A 22970-nucleotide genomic window follows, 5' to 3' on the forward strand; every position below is an offset into this window, starting at 1 on the left:
GTGCCCTGGCCGGGAATCGAACCCGGGTCAGATGGTGTTTTTAAAACTATTACCAGTGATTAGAACACACTGCTGGATAACACCCTCCAACAGCTCCACGTCCACTTGAAATAAAATCAGAACGCTTTACTGGAAAGTTCAAGGTTCACTCCCCACCCCCTTATTTCACACCACTCTCCACTTTAATCACTACACGCCAGAAACATGTTTTTAAAACAAGCCCCCCTCTGGCCTTTTCCTGTGCTAGCCCAAGGCCCCTCCCCTGGGTTTTTACAGAGCTGGTTTCTTCTCAAGGAATAAACTTACCTTTCCAACGAGGACTTCCCTGGCCACTCTGTCTAACGTGGCACCCCTTCCTACCCCATCACTGCCCATCAGATTTCTCCCCAGCACACCACAACTAGACTCTATTTTCTTCACTGATTTCCTGTCTCTGTCTTCTCCCTCCTTAGGACTGGTTGACTAGCGACAGGGACATCCTCAAGACAGGCTATCCCCTACGATGTGCCCAATGACTGACCTGTCCAGCTCCCCAACCCCTCTCACCTGTGCCCCTCTTAGGGGAGGGTCTCATGCTATGTAGGGTTCACTCTCATACTGACGTAAATAAAAGCAGATTGGTCTAAATTGCTTCACAGTTATTAAAGTATTTTCCCCTTCACCTCACTTACCCCAAAAGCCACACAACAAGAAGTACAGCGCGTCAAGGTGCGATATCCCCGCCCCTAACACAGCAGCGGGGTGGGGAGGCGTCGGCCCGTGGAGGGATGGGGTCCTCGTTTCTGGTGCAGAGAGACGGGGACGCTGTGAGTCACGGGGGAGGCTTCAACCCTGTGGGAGCTCCGATAAGCCCGGCTCCGAAGCAGCAAGAAGTGTATCCAGGCTGGAAGGCGCTGTGGGCCGATGGGGGTCACACCTGGCTGGGGGGCGGGGCCGGGGGGGGGGGGCAACGGGACGAGAGAAAAAGTAACTTGCTCAAGGTCTCTCGGCAAGTGCACAGCACCCGAACCAGGGGTCTCCTCTCCCCTGGCCCCCTCTTCTCTCCGTCACGGGGGCTTCACAAGGAAAATCCTGAGTCAGGGAGTGGAAGGAGGCCCGGGGCAGCCCAGGGACTCCTCAGAGGGCAGGGGTGGGACAGCGTTAGGATGGGGCAGAAAGGACTCGAGGAGAAGGAGGCGGCAGGACCTGTGAAGGTGGGAGGGGGCAAGACAGGGGAGGAGGGAAAGGCAGAAGTGAAAATAGAGTGGGGGGTGTTGTGAAAACAGGGTCTGAGGGGCCTGGCAGGGCGGGGGACAGGCTGGGAGTGAGAGTCTGATGGTGGAGGAGCCCAGGGCTGCGGAGGCACCGAGGGAGTCCGGCTGGGGGAGCCCCGGCCCCGGAGAGGCTGGAAGGGGGGGGGCAGACAGGGGAGAGTCCCAGGAACCGGGCACACCCTGGCGCGTGGCGGCCGAAGGCTGGAGAGAATTTCAGGGTGAGGGCCGGGGAAAGCCCGGGGGTGGGGGCCAGGGGACGGGCTATCACTGAGCGAGGTGCCTCCCCTTCCTGTCCTGCTCTCCTGCCTTGGCCCTCAGAGGGCCGCCTGGTGGTTCTCACTCTGCTTCCAGGGACCCAGGGATGGAGCCTCTAAATTTGCCGGCTTGAGGGTCATGCTGCCCTTTGTCCTTCCCAGGGAAGCTGCTGAGAGACTTGGAATATAAAACAGATGAGTGTCCAGAGGGTTTTCTGGATTAACCTCTCCCCACAGGGATTGTGACAGTCCTTCAGTGCCCCTGGGGGGGGGGGGGCAGACCAGCAGGCTCATAATTCTGGCTGTTGAGAGAGAACAGTGCAGAATTAAGAAAACAGACTCATTAAGAAAAAAGGGTGGGACTGGGAGGACTCTTCAATGCTGATGGCAATATCCGAGTGTCCCATAGACCCAGTTTGCTTTATTACATAGCCATATGCAAATCAAGGAAGTCCTTGATACAAAGTTACACACCTGAGGCTAAAACAGGAACTCTCCCAAGGCATAAATAGGAATCCCCCCACCATGCATAAGTGAAATCAACCAACATCTGAACAAACAAAGAGTCAGAAGAAGGGCATGTAAATTGCTTCCAGCAACTTAAGGAAGCAAGTGAAGTGGGTGCAAATACTCAGCATCACAGCCAATATGGAGGGGGAGGGGGAGAACTTAGCCTTTTGCTAAGCCTCGAATCTACAATGGCTTTTTGCCGCTTGCAGTCTATTACATATCCTTTTTTATTTTTATAGATTCTATTTATTGATTTTACAGAGAGAGGAGAAAGAGAGAAGGGGGAGGAATGAGAAGTATCAACTCGTGATTGCATTACTTGAGTGGTTCATTGATTGCTTGTGTGTGTGCCTTGACCAGGCAAGTCCAGGATTTCAAACTGGTGACCTCAGTGTTCCAGGTCGATGCTTGATCCACTGTGCCACCACAGGTCAGGCCATATCCTCTTTTATTTTTAATTTGTGTGCTGTGGTTTTCACTCATCTGATTTCCTAGTTTCCCAGATTCTAATTTGGAGGCAGACTGAAAAAATACAGAATAAACACAAAATTAATATAGCCAATGCTAACAGATACCCAAACATTCTAATACATTACAGGAATTAAAGCCTTTAAGCAAATTCTTAGCCAATATAACAGGCTCTATAAGAGTCTTTGCTGTTTTGAATGTCCTTAACATGTTCACCAAGTCCATGCTGACACATCATCATTCCACATCCCTAAAAATGCAACCCAACCCCAGTTCAGTCCATTGAGAGCTGTCACAAGGAGCAGGAGTCCAGGAAAAGTCCACATGGAACTGGAATTGTCACATTTCTGTACTTTGCAGCTCACATCCAAGTCCCAATGACCACTGCTTCTAGCTGGTAACGATTCAGGTAGACTGGAAAAGCCATCTGCAGCATGTGTGGAGATGGAGCTTCCGTTCTTTTTAAACTGGAGAGGTGAACCCAGGGGGCCTTTCTCTGGAGCTTTACAGCCGTGGGGTGGTGAGGAGAACCTTGGGATACACTATGCTGGGTGGCAGAGGTAAATTCGTAAGAGAAGTTGGCAAAAAGGAGAAAGAGAGCTCTAAGTTAGAATTAAGGCCTGGCCGGGTGGTGGCGCAGTGGATAGAGCGTCAGACTGGGATGCCGAGGACCCAGGTTCGAGACCCCAGGGTCACCAGCTTGAGCACGGGCTCATCTGGTTTGAGGAAAGGCTCACCAGCTTGGACTCAAGGCCACTGGCTCGAGCAAGAGGTTACTCGGTCTGCTGAGGGAACCGCGGTCAAAGCACGTATAAGAAAGCAATCAATGAACAACTAAGGTGTTGCAACAAAAAACTGATGATTGAAGCTTCTCATTGTTAGATTCAGGGAGTACTGGGGCTGCCAAAGAGTATAACTATTGAAGGAACAGGGAGTGCTGATATGGCTCCTGTGAGGCTGGGAACAAAGAAGGTCAGAGATCCTTATCAGAAGTTTAGGTTTGAAATTCGCCACTAAGCTAAAACCGGCCCCTGTTGCTATGCTGCGTGTGACTTCCCTAGCCAATAGCTAAACTGCCACATCTGCTTCTGTGCTATGCTTGCTCAGTTAGGATATATAAGGGCCTGGCTGTAAGCTCCAGGTGTGGCTTCCGTTTGCAGCTCCTTGTGGGCATGGTGTCTCCAGACATCTTGGGAGTTCGCCCCTGCGCAGGTTAAACTGGCCAATAAAGTAACATCTTAACTCCTGAAAGTCTCCGACGTTTGTTCTCATACCCGGTGGATGCTACAGTAACCTCTCACTCTGACACACACAGGTATTTACTGGTCTCTGGAGTTCTCGGGCAGGACGCTATGCAGGGAGGAGTCCCAGAGGGGACCGGGCCTTAGAGACCAGCAGGGGACCACACTTCACATTTCAGCCTTTATTGAGTACGTTCCACGCGTGAGGCATTTGCAGGTTGCTAAGTGTGAGATCACAGACAAGCAGGGACTGGGAGAGGTCTCTGGGGACATCCGTCCCTGGTGGTGAGCACAGAGACTCAAAGGGACGTGAGCTTTAAAGTGGACCTGCCCCTGGAGTCTCCCCTGCGTCCTCCTCTGTCACAGAGCCTGTCACCTGCAGAAGGACAAGCGGTGGGGGTAGGACTCCCCGTGTAGCACGGGCCCTCTGTCCCTGTCCACCGTCCTTCCCTGTCCCCCCCACAGACCCCGAGGGAGACGGGGTCCCCCCAGCAGATGCTGCTGGCCGCTGGGAGGAGCAGTGTGGGGTCCGGGCGCCCTAAGGAGACGGAGTTTCTCTCTCCCCAGCTCTCCACTGCCCACAGGCTCTGACACTGCAGAGACAGGGCCCCCGCAGTGAGGTGAGGACATGGACGGAGGGGGTGGGCACTGTGAGAAGCTGCTCTTTAAGGGGCTCCCACAGCCACTGAGCACAGGGACCAGGGCACTCGTCTCAGTCCACAGCGTGTGCACATCTAACACTACTGTCCACTTCCTCCTTCCAGGAAGGTCCGCTCCTTGGCTGAATGTGATAAATATTTATTCTAACTCTCTGCCTCTCTGCTTCTTCTAAGTCTCTCACACACCTCTCCTTCTCAGCCTTTTATCCAGTGAGACCGAGATCAGCAGTGCTGGGCCCTGGCCGGGCTGCTCAGTGGTTAAGCATCGTCCCCACGCGCCCAGGTCACGGGTTCATTTCCAGTCAGGGTGTGTTCAAAAAGCAACCCACGGCCTGACCAGTGCTGGCGCAGTGGACAGAGCCCTGACCTGGAACTCTGAGGTCACCGGTTCAAGGCCCTGGGCTTGCCTGGTCCAGGCACATAGGAGAAGCACCTATACTCACTTCTCCCCCCTTCTCTCTCTCTCCTCTCCCTAAAAATCAATAAAAAAATTTAAAAAGAGAAGCAATCAATGAGTGCACAGCTAACACAGCAGCTAACTGGAGCAATGAGTGTATAGTTCTCTTTCACTCTCTCTCTCGTAAATCAATGGAAAAATTTTAAAACTCTATCATTTTAGCTGAAAATTCTAACACATCCTCAAAAACAAAGAGGTGAATCAAGGAGAAAATAAGCAAAGATACAGACGGTCTAAATGACACGACTGAAGGCTCAGATAGTCAGTCACACAGAGATTTCTACAAACACAGAGGGTATGATACATACACAATTTTCAAGCACACATGAAACATTATTTTGGAGACAGACAGGAAGGGACAGAGATGAGAAGGATTCGGTTGTAGTTATGGCACTTTAGTTGTTTATTGAGGCTCCTCAGATGAACTTGATGAAGGAGGGAAACTGCAGTCAAGCCAGTGACGTTTGGGCTCAAGCCAGCAACCAGGAGGTCATTTCGATAACCCGGCACTCAGGTCAGTGACCTCAGGGTTTCACACCTGAGGCCTCAGCATCCCAGTTCAATGCTCTATTCTCTGTGTCTCCACTGCAAGGCACACATGGGAGATTCTTGAAAATCTAATACATATTTAGTGGCCACAAAGGAAGTCTTAGCATCTTCCAGTTAATCAGTATCACATAGACTTTGCTCTCTGGCATAATGTTATTAAATTATAAATACATTTAAAAGGGTAAATGAATCAATTCCATGCACATGAAGCCTGCCATGAAGTCCCCATGGGAATGGATACATTATAAATGGTGGAAGACTAGTTCTCAGTGACACCTGTCCATTCAAAGCAGGGCAGTGATGGACACACCGCATGTGAACAAGCCCCTTAGGAAAAGGAAGTCTGAATATACATGAGCTGAGCATCTCCTGTAGAGACTAGAAAAGCAAAGTAACAGCAAAGCAAAGTAACGTGCAAATAATAGAGACCGGGCAGATGTCAGAGAAACAGGAAAGGTAAGAAAGATAAACAAAACCAAACTTTGTTTGCAAATTCAAAGAGCTTAACAGACCTCTGGCAGGACTGTTAAGGAAAACAGGGAATTCAGAAACAACAGGAGAAGTGATCACATATATGACACAAGCATTTTTAAATGAAAACTTGTTATGATCAACTCTATGCCAATAAGTTTGACATTTTAGATAAGATAGATGAATTTCTAGAAAGATGTAAAGGCCAAAACCACAGGAAGAAATAGAAAACTAGAATAAGGTAATGAACATGGAAGGCATTGAATTGGGAAGCAGAGATCACCTTCCCAAAGGCCTGTCCTGGTAACCTCACAGCGGGTGAGACCCCACATCTCAGAAACAGACCCCTCCCCCTGTGAGTGCCGGTCTGGAGCTCAGACACCCACACAAGCTCCCCACTCACCTCATGGGGCTGCTGCGTCTTCATATCCAGAGACAGACGAGAATAGTGCAGGGGAGATGTAACGGGGTAATTTCATCCCTGTCACAGGGTCCAACATCTTATTAGGAAAAGAATTCTCTTCAGGGAATAGGAGCTGTCCCAGCGCAGTGTAGAGCCTGACGGGCAGCTGTTGATTGTCCTCTGAGGGCCTGACTGAAGCTTCTGATTGCGGAGATGTCTATTCAACACTCCTCCAGAGCTCACACATCAGCTCCACAGCCAGGGAAAGACCAGGCTGCTCCCCCAGGAAGCGCCCCCTTCAGAAAGCCCTGGGTGACCCAGAAGCATCGTGCCATCCTAATAAGAGCCACGAGAGCCCGTCCAGCCACAGCACTGGCTCTGGTGGGGACAAGGTCAGTGGGGCTCGCTGCAGGAAGTGAGGGCGCAGGCCAGGGCCTCCCGCTCCGCCCCCTCCGGCGCATCCACAGCGGGTCCCCTCACTAAGAACAGCTGAGACACACACAGCGCCACAGCGCCTAGGCACGCAATGCTGGCTCAGTGTCCAGAGAACTGTAATATGACCAAAACCAAATTCATGTTAATGTCAACTGAATGTAACTCAGTAAATGCATTAACAAAACCTGATGAACTCACCACCTGGTCAAGATTATAAACCACAACCCTCCCCTTGATGGTCAATCTTTTTATAAAAACCGCCCACTTTTGCAGTGCTGGTCAACCTGGTCCCTACCGCCCATTAGTGGGCGTTCCAGCTTTCATGGTGGGCCAATCACGGCGCCGCGCCATTTGGTTGCTCCGCTACCGCCCACCTTGAAAGCTGAAATGCCCACTATGGGCGGTAGGGACCAGGTTGACCAGCACTGCAAAAGTGGGCGGTTTTTATAAAAAGGTTGATGCAAGGCCTAGCCAATACATCCCTGGAGAAATCAGATGCCCGCCCGTGAGGTCACACGGAAGGTGGGACGCCCTCTATGATGACACATGTGGACCTGGTGCTGGAGGTTGTAGACGTCACTACGAGAACAGAGGGAGGTCAAGGCCGTGAGGACTGTGAGGAAGGGACGACTGGCTGCAGATGATGAGCTCTGCGTGTGGCTGAGCCTGCAGCCTCTGCAGCCCGGGTTCAAACCCAGGCTCTGCTCTTCTCAGGCTGTGTGACCCGGGACAGACTCCTCCCCTCTGTGTGCTCAGCTCTCCTCATGTGACCCGGGACAGACTCCTTCCCTCTGTGTCCTCAGCTCTCCTCACCTCTGTGTCCCCCTCTGGGCCGTGGGGACAGAGTCCCGACCTGCAAACCTGAATCAGCGAGTGCGTGAGAAGCAGGTAGAACAGTGCCCGGTGCCCGGTGCCTCGTGAGCAGCTCAGCGGAGACCTCATCGTGGTGTCTGCTGCTGTTTTCATCACGTTCAGTGACTCAGTTTCTCCTTCCTGTCAGTAACACAGAACCAGCTCACACGGGTTCTGTCCTGTGTCTAACAGGACCCAGAACAAGTGTGAACAGTGCCTACACCCTCACCAGCTGCACAGTGAGTCAGCACTCAGGAGTAACACCTGGGACCCCTGACTGCTGCCCCTTCAAGCCGCCCCCACCCGGGGCGGGGAGACGGATCTGAGCCCGCCTCCTGTGTCCTTGCTGGTCACTCGCAGATAAAAGCATTTTCCTACCTGACGAGGCGGTGGCGCAGTGGACAGAGCTTCGACTGGGACACAGAGGACCCAGACTGGAAACCCTGAGGTCGCCAGCGTGAGCCTGGGATCATAGACACGACTCCCTGGTCGCAGGCTGGAGCGCAAAGGTAGCTGGCTGGCTTGAAGCTCAAAGTCACTGGCTTGAGCAAGGGGTCATTCTGTCAGCTGAAGCCCCCAGTCAAGGCACATACGAGAAAGCGATCAGTGAACAACTAAGGTGTCGCAACGAAGAATTGATGCTTCTCATCTCTCTCCTTCCTCATCTCTCTTCCTGTTTGTCTCTCTGTCTCTGTCACACACACAAAAAGAAAGTATTCTATTGTGTGAAATTTAGGGATTGGCTCACTGCCTTGAGAAACCGCTCTGCTTTCTATTCTGCGATATTTCTAGTTGAGAATAGAAGCAGCCAATCTCTGTGCCCCAAATGAGAAAGAGAAATTGTCATTCGCTGCAGTGACTGTCAGTCCTCCTGGTAAAAAGACAGAGGGCAGTCCACTTTGTGCCCAAGCAATTTCACATCCAAGGACTTTGTGAACTGGTCTCTCATTATGGGCGTGGTCTAAGGTGAGAGGTTCAGTGTTTGGGATTTGAGAAGAAAGAAATAAAGAAAAAACCTGGTCAGCAGAGGACTGAGAAACCAGTGCTAGTTAACTGATCCTGTCTTGAGTCATAATGAAAAGGGATTTACTTTTAAAACTATTTGGATTGTTATATTGAAGTCTTGAACATTTCACCTCTGTTTATAAACCAGAACCAATCAATTGATTAATTTCGGTTTGATAAGAAGAAGGGGGTCACCCTGATTTCCCCCTCGGCCTAGAATTCCTCCCCACGTGGGTCATCAGAGCACAGGTGTGGAGCTGTGTGTGCACACGGACGTCCACCCTGAGCCGGGACTGCAGCTGCCCCGAGGGTGGACGGGTCATCTGGAAACAGGGCCGGTAACGATCTATCCCTTCCTTCCTCTCCTTTCTCATTGACAACTGTGGAGAATTACAAGTGTGGGTGCTTTTAATTCTCGTGAGAAGTGGTCTAAGGTTTCGGATGAAAGGCCAGAATGCCCCTGTTGCAGAGAACCTGAGTTTAAACTGGTTTAAAACTGGAATATTAACTAGGATCTGTCGCCACCTAGAGGCCAACAGTGGAATCTAGACTTGAAGAAAGAATCTGTCACAATTAGGTAATACTCCAATATTCTTTTTTAATTTTTTATTCAAAAAATTAAATTTGACAAAGTGTCATCAATCAAGAAAAGTACATAGGTTTCAGGCAGACATTTCTATAGTATTTGAAATGATTACGTTGTCTACCCATCACTCAGACTCAAATCATTTTCTGTCACCGTATATTTGTCCCTCTTTATTTTCTTCCCTTTTTCCACCTCCACCCCCTTGTCCCCTCCCGTAAGCACTTCACTTTTATCTATGCCCATGAGTCTCTGTTTTATATCCCACTATGTGTGAAATTATATAGTCCTTAGCTTTTTTGACTGATTTATTTCACTCAGTATAACGTTCTCAGGGTCCATCCGTGTGGTTGTAAATGGCAATAGGTCACCATTTCTTGTGGCTGAGTGGTGTTCCAGTGTATATATGGACCACATCTTCTTTATCCAGCCCTTTATTGAAGGGCAATTGATTGGTTTCCATGTCTTGGCCACTGGGAATGATGCTGCGATGAACATGGGGGGGGGTGTCTCTCCACATACCAATGTCTTTGACTTTTGGGGGGTAGATACCCAGTAGAGGGATTGCTGGTCATATGGTAGTCCTATTCTTAATTTTTTGAGGAACCACCATCCTTTCTTCCATACTGGCTGTACTACTCTACATTCCCACCAGCAGTAAATGAGGGTTCCTTCTTCTCCACAGCCTCTCCAACACTTATTACCTGTCTTGTTGATAATAGCTAATCTAACAGGTGTGAGGCGGTATCTCATTGCAGTTTGATTTGCATTTCTCTCAGAGCTAGTGAAGATGAGCATCTTTTCATATATCTGTTTGCTGTTTGTGTGTCTTCTTGGGAGAAGTGTCTGTTCAGGTCCTCTCCCCATGTTTTCATTAGAGTGCTTGCCTGTTTGTAGAGCTGTATGAGTTCTTTATATATTTTAGATAATAGGCCCTTATCGGACCTGTTGTTTGTAAATGTCATCTCCCATTTGTTTGGCTGTATTTCTGTTTTGTTGGTTTCTCTTGCTGTGCGAAGCTTTTTCGTTGATATAGTCTCACTCATTTATTGTCCCTCTTACTTCCCTTGCTTCTGGGGTCAAATTCATAAATTGGTCTCTAAGGCCCAGGTCCATAGTCTAGTACCTATGTTTTCTTCTATGTAATTTATTGTTTCAGATCTTCTATTTAGGTCTTTGATCCATTTTGAATGAATTTTTGTGCAGGGGTCAAACTGTAGTCAAGTTTCATTCTTTTGCATGTGACTTTCCAATTTTACAAAGAATCTTAAAAGCAGGAAAAGAAAGACGATTAGTTGCCTAAAGATCCATCTGCATTGCTGCAAATGTTAAGGTTTCTTCTTTTTTATGGCCTAGTAACACTCCACTGTATGTATGTACCACTGCTTTATCCATTACCATTTGGTCAGAGCAGATGCTTGACATGGTTTCTGACTTTGCACTTGGAACTCCCCTTCCGGAACCAGGTGCCCGGCTGGGAGCAGCCACGCCCAGCAGAGAACCAGGAGGAGGTGCCTGAGGCCACCAGGTGAACAGCCCCAGGGAGCCCCCAGCTGAGAGCCTGCACCAGCGGCAGCCCCATCAGAGTGACTCTTGACTGTACTGGACCAGTCGGGCTTCCAGTGACTGCAGCCCAGCCCATGTCACACGGGGCAGGTGACACACTTAGACCTAGTGTGGGCACAGTCCTCTACTTCTGGGAAAAGAGTGAACTCAGGCACATCCTCTAAGACCCCTTCTCTCCTGCAACACTTCAGGGGGTCAAGAAAGGGTCCACACACTGGAAACAAGGCACAACCACCCCAAACCTCCCCATCCTCATCAGCAGAGCCCAAGTGAGAACCCCAGACCCCTGCCCCTCCCACCTCTCTCTCACACTCACCACCATCTGCCCTGAATCCACCAGGATGAACCTCCTTCTCTCCTTTCCCCTGTCTATCTCAGTCACCCCTGGTCCCCCAAACATCCTGCATGCTCATCTCCACAGGCTCCATGCACCCCTACTCTGTCTCCCCTCACACCCCCTCCCCAGCTCCTGAAACCTTCCCACTGTGTCCCCCGGAGGTCTCAGCCCAGGATCAGCCAAATCCACACAGTCCTCCCAGGGTGTTCCTGCACCTGCAGCTCTGACAGGGACCTGGGTCTCCCTGAGGACACGGCTCCCTCTGAAGTCCTGCCATGGGGGTGTCTCCCCTCCCACAAACTTGTGCCCTGGACCTGGAGGTGGGTGGGGTCCTTCTCCTCAACTGCTTTGACTTTTCCCCACTCTCCTCCCTAACATCCCCTAATCCATCATCAGATCAAAGCCCTCACTCCCCTCATTGTAGGTAATCCCTGGGGACCCACAGACCATCGCCTCATTTCTTTTAGCTCCTGGCTCACTGTCACCCTCCCCAGAGTGCCACCTCCTTGGCCTCGGTGATTTCAACATAATCACATGTGGAAGGATGAACAGTGGTCCCCAAAGATGTCCAACCCGAATCCTTGCAGCCTGTGGACAGGTTTCCTTACATGGGAAAGGGACTTGGTGATGTAATGAAGGTTAAGGACCTTAGGACAGGGAGACCATCCTGGATCACCTGGCTGGACAATCACGTCACATAAAACTAAAAGCAGAGAGGTTTCTCTGGCTGGAGTCAGAGATGCAGCAGGAGAGATGAGGGTGAGGGGAGGCAGAGAGGTCCCACGTGGGGGAAGGATTGTGTGTGCTGTGGGGGCCACGTTCCAGGACTGAAGACATCCTCTGCCAGCTCAGGGTGGCTCCAGCTGACAGCCAGCAAGGAAACAGGACTCAGTCCCACATCTGCAAGAATCTGAATTCACACAACACAGTGAGTGAGCTTGGCAGTGGATTCTTCCAGAGCCCCGGTGAGGGCCAGGGACCTGCTGACCCTTATTCCTAGTCCAGTGAGGACATGCCGATGTGTAACCTACACAACCATGAGTAATAAAGGGCTGCTGTTTAAAGCCACTCGGTTTGTGGTCACTTTACAGCAGGGACAGAACACATACAGCAGAGGATGCTCAGTCCCTGGCTCCTCACTTCCCTGAGCTCCTCTCCTCCATGACCTTCTGCTCTGCTCTTCCTGGGCCCCCCTCCCTTGTCATCCCCTAGACTTGTCATTGCCAATAACCCAGCCCTCCCACAGTCTCCACGCCATGCTTCCCACGCTCTGCCCTCCATCTCCCTACTCACCCCGCAGGGCGGCCTAAGCTCTGGAAACACTGGTGCAATTATTTTATCACAGGTTTTAATGTAATGTCAGCAAACCATTCATCACAAATGTGCCTGTTTCCCAGGCCCGAGACCACCCTGTGCTACATCACCTCCCACAATCCTTAGAGCTCACAGGGATCCCAGGTTATTATCCTACCATCTAGTCACCGTCCCTCACCCCTCAGTGTCCTCTCCTCCCTCCTCACTCATCTTCAATTCCATGAGACAGCATTTCAATCCCTCCCTTGATCTCCCTTGCCTTGTCACCCTTGTTTGGATAAACTACAAAGCAGGGGAATTCTACCTCTGCCCTCCCTGCACCTGCCCCGTGCAGCTACAGGAGGCTGGAGACAACACAGACACGTGGATGCCGTCACATTAACATCATGACCCAGACCACAGGAGGGTCCACACTGCTGCCCACAATCATCCTGTCCCTGCACGGCTCCCTCAGTCTCCCCCATCCTCTGCTCAAACATCCACCCTCCTTTCCCATCTCATTACTGCCAGTGACCTTGTTTCCTGCTTCACTGAGAAAACTGAACACATTAGAATATGATTGTTACAGATTTCCAACACCGTCTACTTGGAGACGTCACCACAGGTGAGCTGTCCACACTCCCAGTCAGAGCCGTCCCTCTGCTGGTGCTCGAGGCCTCATCCCTTCTCATCTACGTAAAGGTGCTGGTCCAGCAGTTCTCCCCTTTTCCTCTCTTGTCATTTTTCCTCCACTAGGTCACGTGGCAGCGTGAGAATGCACACCCAGACCTCAGCCTGAGGGAGCATAACTGACCGATGGCCCCGCTGCTGTGCTCTCAGATCTGCTGCCCCATTTGCTCTGGGACCTCACTTCTCACAGGCTCCTTCTCATCAAATATTGAGAACAGCAGAGAAACTGAGGCAGGACCATTGCCCCTCTGAAGGCTGACTTAGGCTCCAGGCTCCCTGACACCCTCTCTGAACTTTCCTTACTCTGCCCTGGGTCTGGGACGCCTCCAGCCAACCTTCCTTCTCTCTCTCCATCATTTGGATGACCGCATTGAGCACTTGTAACTTCAAGGACATACATGCTCCTGTTGAAATGCACAGTGACACACGGCTTCCCTGGGCTTCTCTGTACTGAGGACGTGGGGGACTCACAGACAAACTCAGGGCTACTGAATGAAGATCATTTCACAATGTAACAATCCCGAGTCACAGACACACTGTGTGGGAAGTAGAATTCAGGAGCTCTGTGAGTCTGACTGCAGTACTGGTTAGACACATTTCTGTACAAGGGGACAAAATCACTTCTTTACAGAACAGCTTCCTGATGTTCAGGGTTCCCAAGACTGTGCTCCCCACTGGGGTTCACAGACAACAGGGAGACTGGTCTCTGAGAATCTCCATCCCGTGTTTTCAGACACAGCTCCTCCAGGGTTAAGAGAAACCCTGTCCCTCCACCTCCAATCCCAGGGCGAGCTCACTCTCTGACATCAAAGTCTCTGGGGTGAGTTTTCTTCTAGAAGAGTCCAGGGGGATCCTCAAACCCCTCAGCGAGATCTTCTGAGCATGGCTTTTAAGATACCAAGAGGCAGAAAAAGCCCAATAGAGATCAGGGGAACTACCAGCTTTTAGGATACGCCCTTAAAGGCTCCAACACCCCAAAGGGGTCTCATAGGATGCCATCTGGGTCCTGCTTCAATAGTAAAAAGGAAGGTCATTGAGCTAAAGCCTGCCAGACTTACATGCCTTTGCTGTGAGAAAGAAGGGACACACTGGAAGGTAGGCTTCCCCCTCGCTCCGCTAAGGGAGGGTTCAGTCTCTTCCAGCCCTGCTCCAGCCACCTATGACCTAACTTTGCCCAGAAAGCTGGGGCTTGCCACTGAAGGCTGAAGGTGCCCAGGGCTGTCAGCCCCATCTACAACACTGTGGATGAGCCTAGGGTATTTCTTCCAAGAAGCAGGTACACTGATCTCATTTGCACAAGGGCCACTTAACTATGTCTTGCCTGAATATTCAGGTTTTTTATTCTTCCCTCGAAGATCTCTGTTGTGGGTGCTGATAGTCCTATTTTCTGCTGCTTTGTTTAATATATAGTGTTTCCTTTATTCCTCCTACCTCAATGCCCCACTCATATTTCAGCCTGGCACCTACTCCTAATTTAGAGCTCTCTTTCTCCCTTTTGCCAACTTCTATCATGAATCTACCTTTGCCACCCAGCTTAGTGTATCCCAAGGTTCTCTTTACCATGCCACAGTCACAGAGCTCCCGGGAAAAGCAACTTGGTCTCATCTCTTCAGGCAGAGGAGAACAGAAGCTCCATCTCCACACATGCTGCAGATGGCTTTTCCAGTCTACCTGAATCATTACCAGCTAGAAGCAGTGGTCATTGGGACTTGGACATGAGCTGCAAAGTATAGAATTGTGACAACAATTCCAGTGCCATGCGGACTTTTCCTGGATGTGGACTTTTCCTGGACTCCTGCTCCCTGTGACAGATCCTAACAGACTGAACTGGGGTTGGGTTGCATTCGCAGGGACTTGGCATGGTGATGGGGCCAACTTGGACTTGGTGAGCATGTTAAGGACACTACTCTTTTATGGATTCTTGATGTATTGGCCAAGAATTTGCTTAAAGGCTTTAAATCACTGTAAAAAAAAAAATAGAAGACTGGATGGAGAAGATGGGGCACATATACGCCATGGTGTACTATTCAGCCATAAGAAATGATGACAGCAGATCACTTACAACAAAATGGTGGAATCTTGATGACATTATATGGAGTGGGATAAGTAAATCAGAGAAAAACAAGATCTGCAGGATTCCTTACATTGGTGGGACATAAAAACAAGACTAAGAGACATGGACAAGGGTATGACGGTTAGGGGGGGGGGGCAGGAGGAGGGAGGGAGAGGGGAAAGGGGAGGGGGAGGGGCACAGAGAAAACTAGATAGAAGGTGGCGGAGGACAATCTGACTTTGGGTGATGGGTATGCAACATAATTGAATGATGAGATAACCTGGACATGTTTTCTTTGAATATGTGTACCCTGATTTATTGATGTCACCCCATTAAAGTTAATAAAAATTAAAAAAAAAAGAATCCAGGGGGACAGATAAGGGGTGGGAGGCAGGGAGTCCATTTCAGGGGAAGGGGTTCTGGGAAGAGAAGAGGAGGAAGGGGCGGGGCCCAGCCTAGGGGTCTCTCCCTGGTGTCCTCACAGCCCCTGGGCCAGGACTCAGGGAGACAGGGTGACAAAGAGCTCTCCGCGCAGGAGGAGGGGTCAGGACGCAGTCCCGGGTCCCCAGGCCTGGCTCGAGGACGGAGTCTGGGCGGGGAGTTGGGGAGTCCCCATCACCCCAGGTTTCACTTCTGCTCTGACAACCTGTGTCAGGTCCTCCTTCCTGGATACTCATGATGAGTCCCCTGATGTCACTCCCATTGGGTGTCCCTTTTGTAGAGAAGCCAATCAGCGTCACCGCCGTCCCTGGTTACTAGGTCTCTGCGGACCCGCCCGAGTCAGAGTCTCCCCAGACCGTGAGGATACAGGTCATGGGGTCCCCAATGCTCCTCCTGCTGCTCTCGGGGACCCTGGTCCTGACCCCGACCTGGGCGGGTGAGTGCGGGTCGGGAGGGAACGGCCTCTGCGGGGAGGAGCGAGGGGACCCGGGGGGCTCGTGTCCACCGCCCCGTCCTGACCCCTGCTCTGTCCCGGCCACTTTTCCGTCTCCCGGACCCGAGCCGGGAAGAGTCGCCGGGTCTCACCCCTCTCCGTCCCCAGGTCCCCACTCCCTGAGATATTTCTACACCGCCGTGTCCCGGCCCGGCCGCGGGGAGCCCCGCTTCTTCGATGTCGGCTACGTGGACGACACGGAGTTCACGCGGTTCGACAGCGACGCCGCGAGCCCGAGGGAGGAGCCGCGGGCGCCGTGGATGGAGCAGCCGTGGGTGGAGCAGGAGAACCCGCAGTATTGGGACGAGCAGACGCAGATCTGCAAGAACAACGCACAGACTTACCGAGTGAGCCTGAACAACCTGCGCGGCTACTACAACCAGAGCGAGGACGGTGAGCCACGCGGGCGGGTCCCGGTCACGACCTCATCCCCACGGACGGGCCGGGGTCGCCCGAGTGTCTGGGTCCGAGCTCCACCCGAGACCGCGGGACCTCTCACCCCACCCGGGAGGAGCCCGCGGGGACTTTGACCCGGTTTCGTTTTCGGTTTTGGTTTAATCCCCGCGGTCGGGGCGGGGTCAGGGTCTCACACCTACCAGACCATGTACGGCTGTGAAATGGACCGGGACGGGCGCCTCCTCCGCGGGTACATGCAGTTCGCCTACGACGGTACCGACTACATCGCCCTGAACGAGGACCTGCGCTCCTGGACCGCGGCCGACGCGGCGGCTCAGATCTCCCGGCGCAAGTGGGAGGAGGCCGGTGCCGCGGAGTACATGAGGATCTACCTGGAGGGGGAGTGCATTCGGTACCTCCGCCTTTACCTGGAAAAGGGGAAGGAGACGCTGCAGCGCGCAGGTACCAGGGCCGCGGGGCTCCCTCCTCTCCCCTCGGGCTGCGGCTCCTACACAGAGACAGGAAATGGACCGGGCTCAGAACACCCACCTTTGGGTCGGGACATTGAGTCCCCTGGGTTTTCAGATCCGAGAACAGACAGCGCCTCCCCCTTCTCTCAGGGACAATTAGGTGCAGTCTCTCCGGGATGGAGGGGAGACCAACCCTGAAATAACCCATCAGCGGTTCCCCTTGCCCCTGGCAGTGGCCCCGGGACCCCACGGGGACTTTCTCCCTCAGGCCTTGTTCTCTGTCCCCACCCAGTGTGTCTGAGGTCTGACCCCGGCTTTTCTGGTTCATTTGGCCTCCACCCATGTCTGGACCAGAAATCCCTCTTCTCCCCTCAGAGACCTGCCTCCTACCCTGGGCTGTGTCCCTGTGACTCTAGAACTTTCCAGAGACTAAGAGATCATCCCAGGTGCCTCTGTCCAGGCTGGTGTCTGGGTTTTGTGCTCCCTCCCCCACCCCAGCTGTCCTGTCCACTCTCAGGATGGTCACAGGAGTGCTGCTGGAGTGACCCATGAGGGATGAAAAGTTTCTGAATTTCTCACCTTTCTCCTCAGACCCCCCAAAGACACACGTGACCCACCACCCCATCTCTGACCGTGAGGTCACCCTGAGGTGCTGGGCCCTGGGCTTCTACCCTGCGGAGATCACCCTGACCTGGCAACATGACGGGCAGGACCTGACCCAGGACATGGAGTTTGTGGAGACCAGGCCTGCGGGGGACGGGAGCTTCCAGAAGTGGGCGGCTGTGGCAGTGCCCCCTGGAGAGGAGCAGAGCTACACGTGCCATGTGCAGCACGAGGGGCTGCCCGAGCCCCTGACCCTGAGATGGGGTGAGGAGGGGACGTGGGCACAGAGCCTCTTCTCAGGGAGCAGGGGCCTCTGGAGGACTTCAGCAGGGTCAGGGCTGTGGCCGGGGGTCAGGGCTCTCACCTTCCCTTCCCTTCCCAGAGCCTCCTCAGGCCACCATCCCCACTGTGGTCACCGTTGCTGTCCTGGTCCTCCTTGGAGCTGTGGTCACTGGAGCTGTGGTGGGAGCTGTGATGTGGAGGAGGAGGCGCTCAGGTAGGGAAGGGTGGGATCTGAGTTTCTTGTCCCACAGGGGGTTCCAAGCCCAGGAAGAAGTGTGTCCACTTCATTAATGGGATGTACTGTCCCCACACGTGTGCTTGCCCAGTCTGGGGCTGTTTGCTAACACTACTCTTTAGTGAGGCAGGTGTAAACATGAGGGACAGAGTTTTACCTTGATGAGTCAGTGATGGGGACCTGGTCCCCCATAGTCACAGGTCAGAGGGGAGAGTCCTGCTGAGGACAGACCTTCAGAAGGATGGTTGGTCCAATCCCCACACATGTACTTTCCTCAGGTTTCCTGATCCTGCCCTGGGTTGTACTCACAGTTCTGGAAACTTCTCTGGGGTCCAGGACTAGGGGTTCCTTTAGGACCTCATGGCCCTGCCTCCTCCCTGGTCTCTCACAGGATGTTTTCTTCCTGCAGGTGGGAAAGGAGGGAGCTACGCTCAGGCTGCCAGTGAGTATGGAGGGGGTGACCCCTGAGACCCTGTGACAGTGCAGACAGGAACCATGGGGAACCCCACTCCCCATAGTTCCTCCTTTAGTCTCCTGTCCTGGGGGCTCTGACCATCTCCTTTTGTGTTCTACCCCAGACAGTGACAGTGCCCAGGGCTCTGATGTGTCTCTCACGGCTTCTAAAGGTGAGACCCTGATGGGAGGGGTTGGGACAGAGGGGACAGGACTGAGTGATGGGGATTCTCTGGGACATTTTGAGCACATGGTGAGCTATTAAGAATGTCACCAGTTACAGCCACTGACCTGAATTTGTTTGTGATTATTTTCTTCTACAGCGTGAGACAGCTGCCTTGTTGGGGACTGAGTGACGGAAGATGCTTCACACACACACACACACACACACACACACACACACACACCAGTCCTGTTTGTGACTTCAGGAACCTCTCACTTCTCTCTCTGCAAAGGACATCTGAACGTGTCTGCATTCCTATCAGCATATTGTGAGGAGGTGGGAGGCTAGCCCATCCCTGCCCCCAGGTCCCCTCCCCACACTTCCCTGTCCAGCAGAGGGGGGCTGGGCCTCCCCATCCCTGTCTGTACTTCGTGGAGCACTGAGCTGCAGCTTCTTACTCCTTTATTGAAATAAAACTCTGGGTGTGAATTTGTATTATCGGTTCTTGCTGTGGGGGTTGCTGGGTTAATGAAAAGAGAGGACCTTAAAGTTTGAGAGGAAATAAATGGGAGCACTGAGAATTTTCCAGAACCCGTGTGTCTGCTGTGCTGAGTCTGTTGCAGGGACAGGAGAGGCTGTGAGGACCGAGCGTGGTCAGGCCTGTGCCCAGTTGGTGCTCAGTGCACCGGGGGCTTTGACGTGGTCACTCCTCAGCTGGGTCACCTCTCTGCTCCTTTGTCCTTATCTCTTCAGTAGAACCATGTCCCACCAGGACCTGTGATCACAGGGACTCAAGTGTCACCCAGGCCTTGTAAACTGTCCTAATAAAGGACCCCTCCAGGTCTGTGGGCTCCGATAGCATCATACAGTCGGTTAGCTGAGGCTCAGGCCTGGGTCCACCTATCAGCCCCGTCTCCTGGGTCTTTATTTGTTGTTTCTTTGTTTCTGTGGAGCAATATGACTGTTTTTGTTCTTATTAGGCATTCCAGTCTCATTCTCAGCTGGGTGTCTCTGACAGCAGCAGGTGATGACTTGTCTATCATTGTCCCACAGAGCTAAGGGGGTCCCTGCACACAGGGTCTGTGGTGTCGAGAGAATTTTCAGATGCATCCTGCTCTTTCCTCCTTTTGTGGCTGATGGTTCTTTCCATCTTTTCCAAACCTCTCATAACAGCCTGACCTGTGGTGGCGCAGTGGATAAAGCATCAACCTGGAAATGCTGAGGTCGCCGGTTCGAAACCCTGGGCTTGCCTGGTCAAGGCACATATGGGAGTTGATGCTTCCAGCTCCTCCCCCCCTTCTCTCTCACTGTCTCTCCTCTCTACAGAAATAAAACAGGTTCTCGGATCAGCAGAGAGGAGGAATTCCTCAGCTTAGAGAAGTCCCTGCTGGAATTCTCTCTGCCCGCCCGCCCTCCCCTGCCCTGCGCTCCAGGGCTGGCTCAGTGCAGACTCTGGGACGTGCAGAGCGGGGTCCACTGTAGATTTAGGGGGAGCAGCCTGGGAAAGTGCAGGTGCATTGGGGTCAGTGTGAGGGCACCTTGTGCTGCAGCCGCCACAGGACAGCTGTGGTCTGAGGCCCCATCAATAGAGACACGTCTCTAGCACAGGGAGCTGCCCCACACGGACCACTCAGGAACCACGACTGGGTGTGTGCAGACGTGTGGCACTGTTGTTCACGTGGGGACATCACTGAAGTCAGGTCAGGAACACTGCTGGCCTTGGGAGCCTGTGTCGTGTGGGGAGAGACAGGTGTGTATGAGCGCAGTAAACGGAGGTGTCTGTGTCAGAAGGGGGGGTGTCCTGGGAAAACGCAGTGGGGAAGGCGACCCCGAGTGTGGGCTGTGGGGACAGGAAGATGGCTGTGTGATCTGGGGGGTCAGTGTGGTCTCACTGGGAAGGTGGCCTTGAGGAAAGATGTGAAGGACATGAGGAATTGTCCACGAGGACGTGTGGAGGAGTTCTGTCCAGGCAGGAACCTCCAGTGCTAATGGAGGCCTGCGTGGGAATCCACAGAGGCCCGGCCACACCCCGTGGGCCTGAGGACGTTAGAGGACACGGCTGTGCTCTGAGGTGGGAGCCGTGCTTTGCAGCAGGAGAGGGACATGGTCTGACGTCCCCTTTAGTTTTTATTTTATTTTACTGTGTTTTAGTGAGAGAGACAGGGACAGACAGGAAGGGAGAGAGATGAGAAGTATCAACTCATAGTTGCGGCACCTTAGTTATTTATTGATTACTTTCTCACATGTGCCTTGACCAGGAGGGAGGGGCTCTAGCTGAGCTGTGACACCTAGCTCAAGCTGGGGACCTTAGGCTTCAAGTCACTGACCTTTGGGCTCAACACAGTGACCATGGGTCTGTGATCCCACGCTCAAGCAGGATGAGCCCAGGTTCAAAGGGGTGACCTCGGGGTTTTGAACCTGGGTCCTTAGCGTCCCAGGCCGACGCTCTCTCCACTGCGCCACCACCTGGTCTGGTGGACGTCCCCTTTGAAGGGTCGCTGTGGCTGCTGTGCTGAGAACAGACGTGGAGGTGAGGGGGGCAGTGGGGAGCAGTGGGGTCTGTGCAGGCTCCAGGCTGGAGGTGCTTCCCCGGGGTGAGCGGTGGACGTAGTGGGCGTGGTGGGATCTGGTCCCTTCTGAGGATGGACTTTACACAGTGGTGGGATTCAGCCAGTTCACACCGGTTCTACAGAACTGATACCGACTTCTTTGTTGAGTTCAGTGAACTGGTTGTGAAAATGGCACTTGTCATCAGGGTTCTCTCTAAGGTGGGCACCTGGGCAGCTGCCCCATATGGACATCACAGATTTCCATTCCTTTATCTTTTACATTTATCTGTGCAACAGCATATTCTAAATAACATTCATTCCATCCATAGGTGAAAAAGTTTGACAGAACTATGCTTGTAGTACTTATTTTTTCATTTCATAAAACTCATTGTACCTTTGATGAAATACTACATTTTAATTCTCTTACGTTTATTACTTCATTAAACAAACATATAACATAAAGAGAAAAAATTCCAAACAACCAGGGGGTGACAGCTGTCATTTGTTTCAGCTTTGTGTTGCTCCCCAAATTCCCCCGAGATATTATACGTGTGCTAGTGTTCCCTGATCAAGAACAATATGAAAATATCTTATGTAACAGTTTTATTGTTTTTATCAGGTGTTATTTAAATTTTTTTATTAATATTTGAAACTCTTACGATCTAGTTTTGTGTACCTCTTTTATCTTTCTTATTTAAGTATTAAATTCATGAAATAATAAACTACCTTTCGATATATCTTTTTTTATACTTAAAACAGTCATTAGGGCAGAGAACCAGTTGTTAAATTATTTGAATCCCACCACTGACTTCACAGCTTCCTAACGGGTTGATCTGGCGTGAGAGAGAGGAGTCAAGGTCACAAACATCTCAGGACACAAGTAGACAGACGCTGTCAGTGGAGATGGGGAGGCTCTGGAAGGAGCATGTCTGAGGGGGCATCACAGGCGTTCATCGTAACAGATGTTGGAGCTGAGATGTTTGTTAGAAATACAGGAGAGCCTGACCAGGAGGTGGCGCAGTGGATGGAGTGTCGGACTGGGATGTGGAGGATCCAGGTTTGAAACCCCAAGGTTGCTGTCATGAACACGGGCTCACCAGCTGGAGTGCAGGGTCATGGACGTGACCCCAAAGTTGCTGGCTTGAACCCAGGGGTCGCTGGCTTGAGCAGGGGGTCACTCACTCTGCTGCAGCCCCCTGGTCTGGGCACATGTGGGAGCGCAATCAATGAACAACTAAGGAGACTAAGGAGCCACGATGAGAGGTTGATGCTTCTCATCTCTCTCCTTTCCTGTCTGTCTGTCCCTATCTGTCCCTCTCTCTGTCTCTCTGTCTCTGTCACAAAAAATAAAAGAAAGAATGAAAGAAATATAAGAGAGTCACCCAATTGGCTGTTGGACAGATAAAGCCAGAGATGAGGAGAGATGGCGGCTGGAGAAATGGATGTCAATGGGAAAGACTGTAAAGAAAGAATTAATAGATCATCGGACTGGGATGCAGAAGACCCAGGTTCGAGACCCCGAGGTCGCCAGCTTGAGCACGGGCTCATCTGGTTTGAGCAAAACCTCACCAGCTTGGACCCAAGTGCTGGGGTCCAGCCCCGGGGGGAATCCAGGGGTCTCACAGGAAGAGACGGCGTCAGCACGAATCGAGTGAGAGAGCCGAATTCTTTTCTTTCTCTTTATTTTCTCGTTAGCATTTACTGCCAGGCATCCCTGCCAAATGCTGGTCTAGCTTTCTTTTTATGCACACACACTAAGTTACAATCACATGGTATTTTGTTTCACTATGGTTACATATTTCCAGA

General features: G+C 52.0%; 2 protein-coding genes and 2 long non-coding RNA genes across 4 annotated transcripts in view; 3 read left to right on the forward strand and 1 right to left on the reverse strand.

Moving 5' to 3' along the window:
* Positions 1 to 19206, forward strand: part of LOC136387859 (uncharacterized) — a 75003-nt gene extending 55797 nt beyond the window's left edge. Inside the window, exon 2 of the long non-coding RNA XR_010748172.1 lies at positions 19152 to 19206. This is a non-coding gene — a long non-coding RNA (uncharacterized lncRNA). The remainder of the gene's footprint in view (positions 1 to 19151) is intronic.
* LOC136387849 (patr class I histocompatibility antigen, A-126 alpha chain-like) overlaps positions 1 to 19206 on the forward strand; it is a 34525-nt gene extending 15319 nt beyond the window's left edge. The window contains exon 8 of the mRNA XM_066359954.1: positions 18776 to 19206. Coding sequence (XP_066216051.1) covers positions 18776 to 18780 — 5 coding nt within the window. The 3' untranslated portion in view covers positions 18781 to 19206. The remainder of the gene's footprint in view (positions 1 to 18775) is intronic.
* Positions 1887 to 16497, reverse strand: LOC136387861 (uncharacterized). The gene is made up of 2 exons (XR_010748174.1): positions 16358 to 16497; positions 1887 to 2539 (listed from the first exon to the last, which is right to left on the reverse strand). It is a non-coding gene; the product is annotated as an uncharacterized lncRNA (long non-coding RNA).
* LOC136387850 (patr class I histocompatibility antigen, B-2 alpha chain-like) lies at positions 15741 to 19206 on the forward strand. The gene is made up of 8 exons (XM_066359955.1): positions 15741 to 15956; positions 16122 to 16406; positions 16596 to 16871; positions 17471 to 17746; positions 17865 to 17978; positions 18409 to 18441; positions 18578 to 18625; positions 18776 to 19206. The coding sequence occupies exons 1-8, from the start codon at positions 15893 to 15895 to the stop codon at positions 18778 to 18780; spliced, it is 1101 nt and encodes a 366-aa protein (XP_066216052.1). The 5' UTR covers positions 15741 to 15892; the 3' UTR covers positions 18781 to 19206.
* Positions 19207 to 22970: the final 3764 nt, after the last annotated feature.

This window comes from Saccopteryx leptura, chromosome 1 (genome assembly GCF_036850995.1).
Source record: "Saccopteryx leptura isolate mSacLep1 chromosome 1, mSacLep1_pri_phased_curated, whole genome shotgun sequence".
NCBI lineage: Eukaryota > Metazoa > Chordata > Mammalia > Chiroptera > Emballonuridae > Saccopteryx > Saccopteryx leptura.

Excerpts from the sequence above, each read along its gene's own strand:
- LOC136387850 (XM_066359955.1), top strand. The coding sequence starts at position 15,893 with ATGGGGTCCCCAATGCTCCTCCTGCTGCTCTCGGGGACCCTGGTCCTG. Across the intron at positions 17,979-18,408 it reads GTGGAGGAGGAGGCGCTCAG|GTGGGAAAGGAGGGAGCTAC; the intron begins GTAGGGAAGGGT and ends TTCTTCCTGCAG. Across the intron at positions 18,442-18,577 it reads GAGCTACGCTCAGGCTGCCA|ACAGTGACAGTGCCCAGGGC; the intron begins GTGAGTATGGAG and ends GTTCTACCCCAG.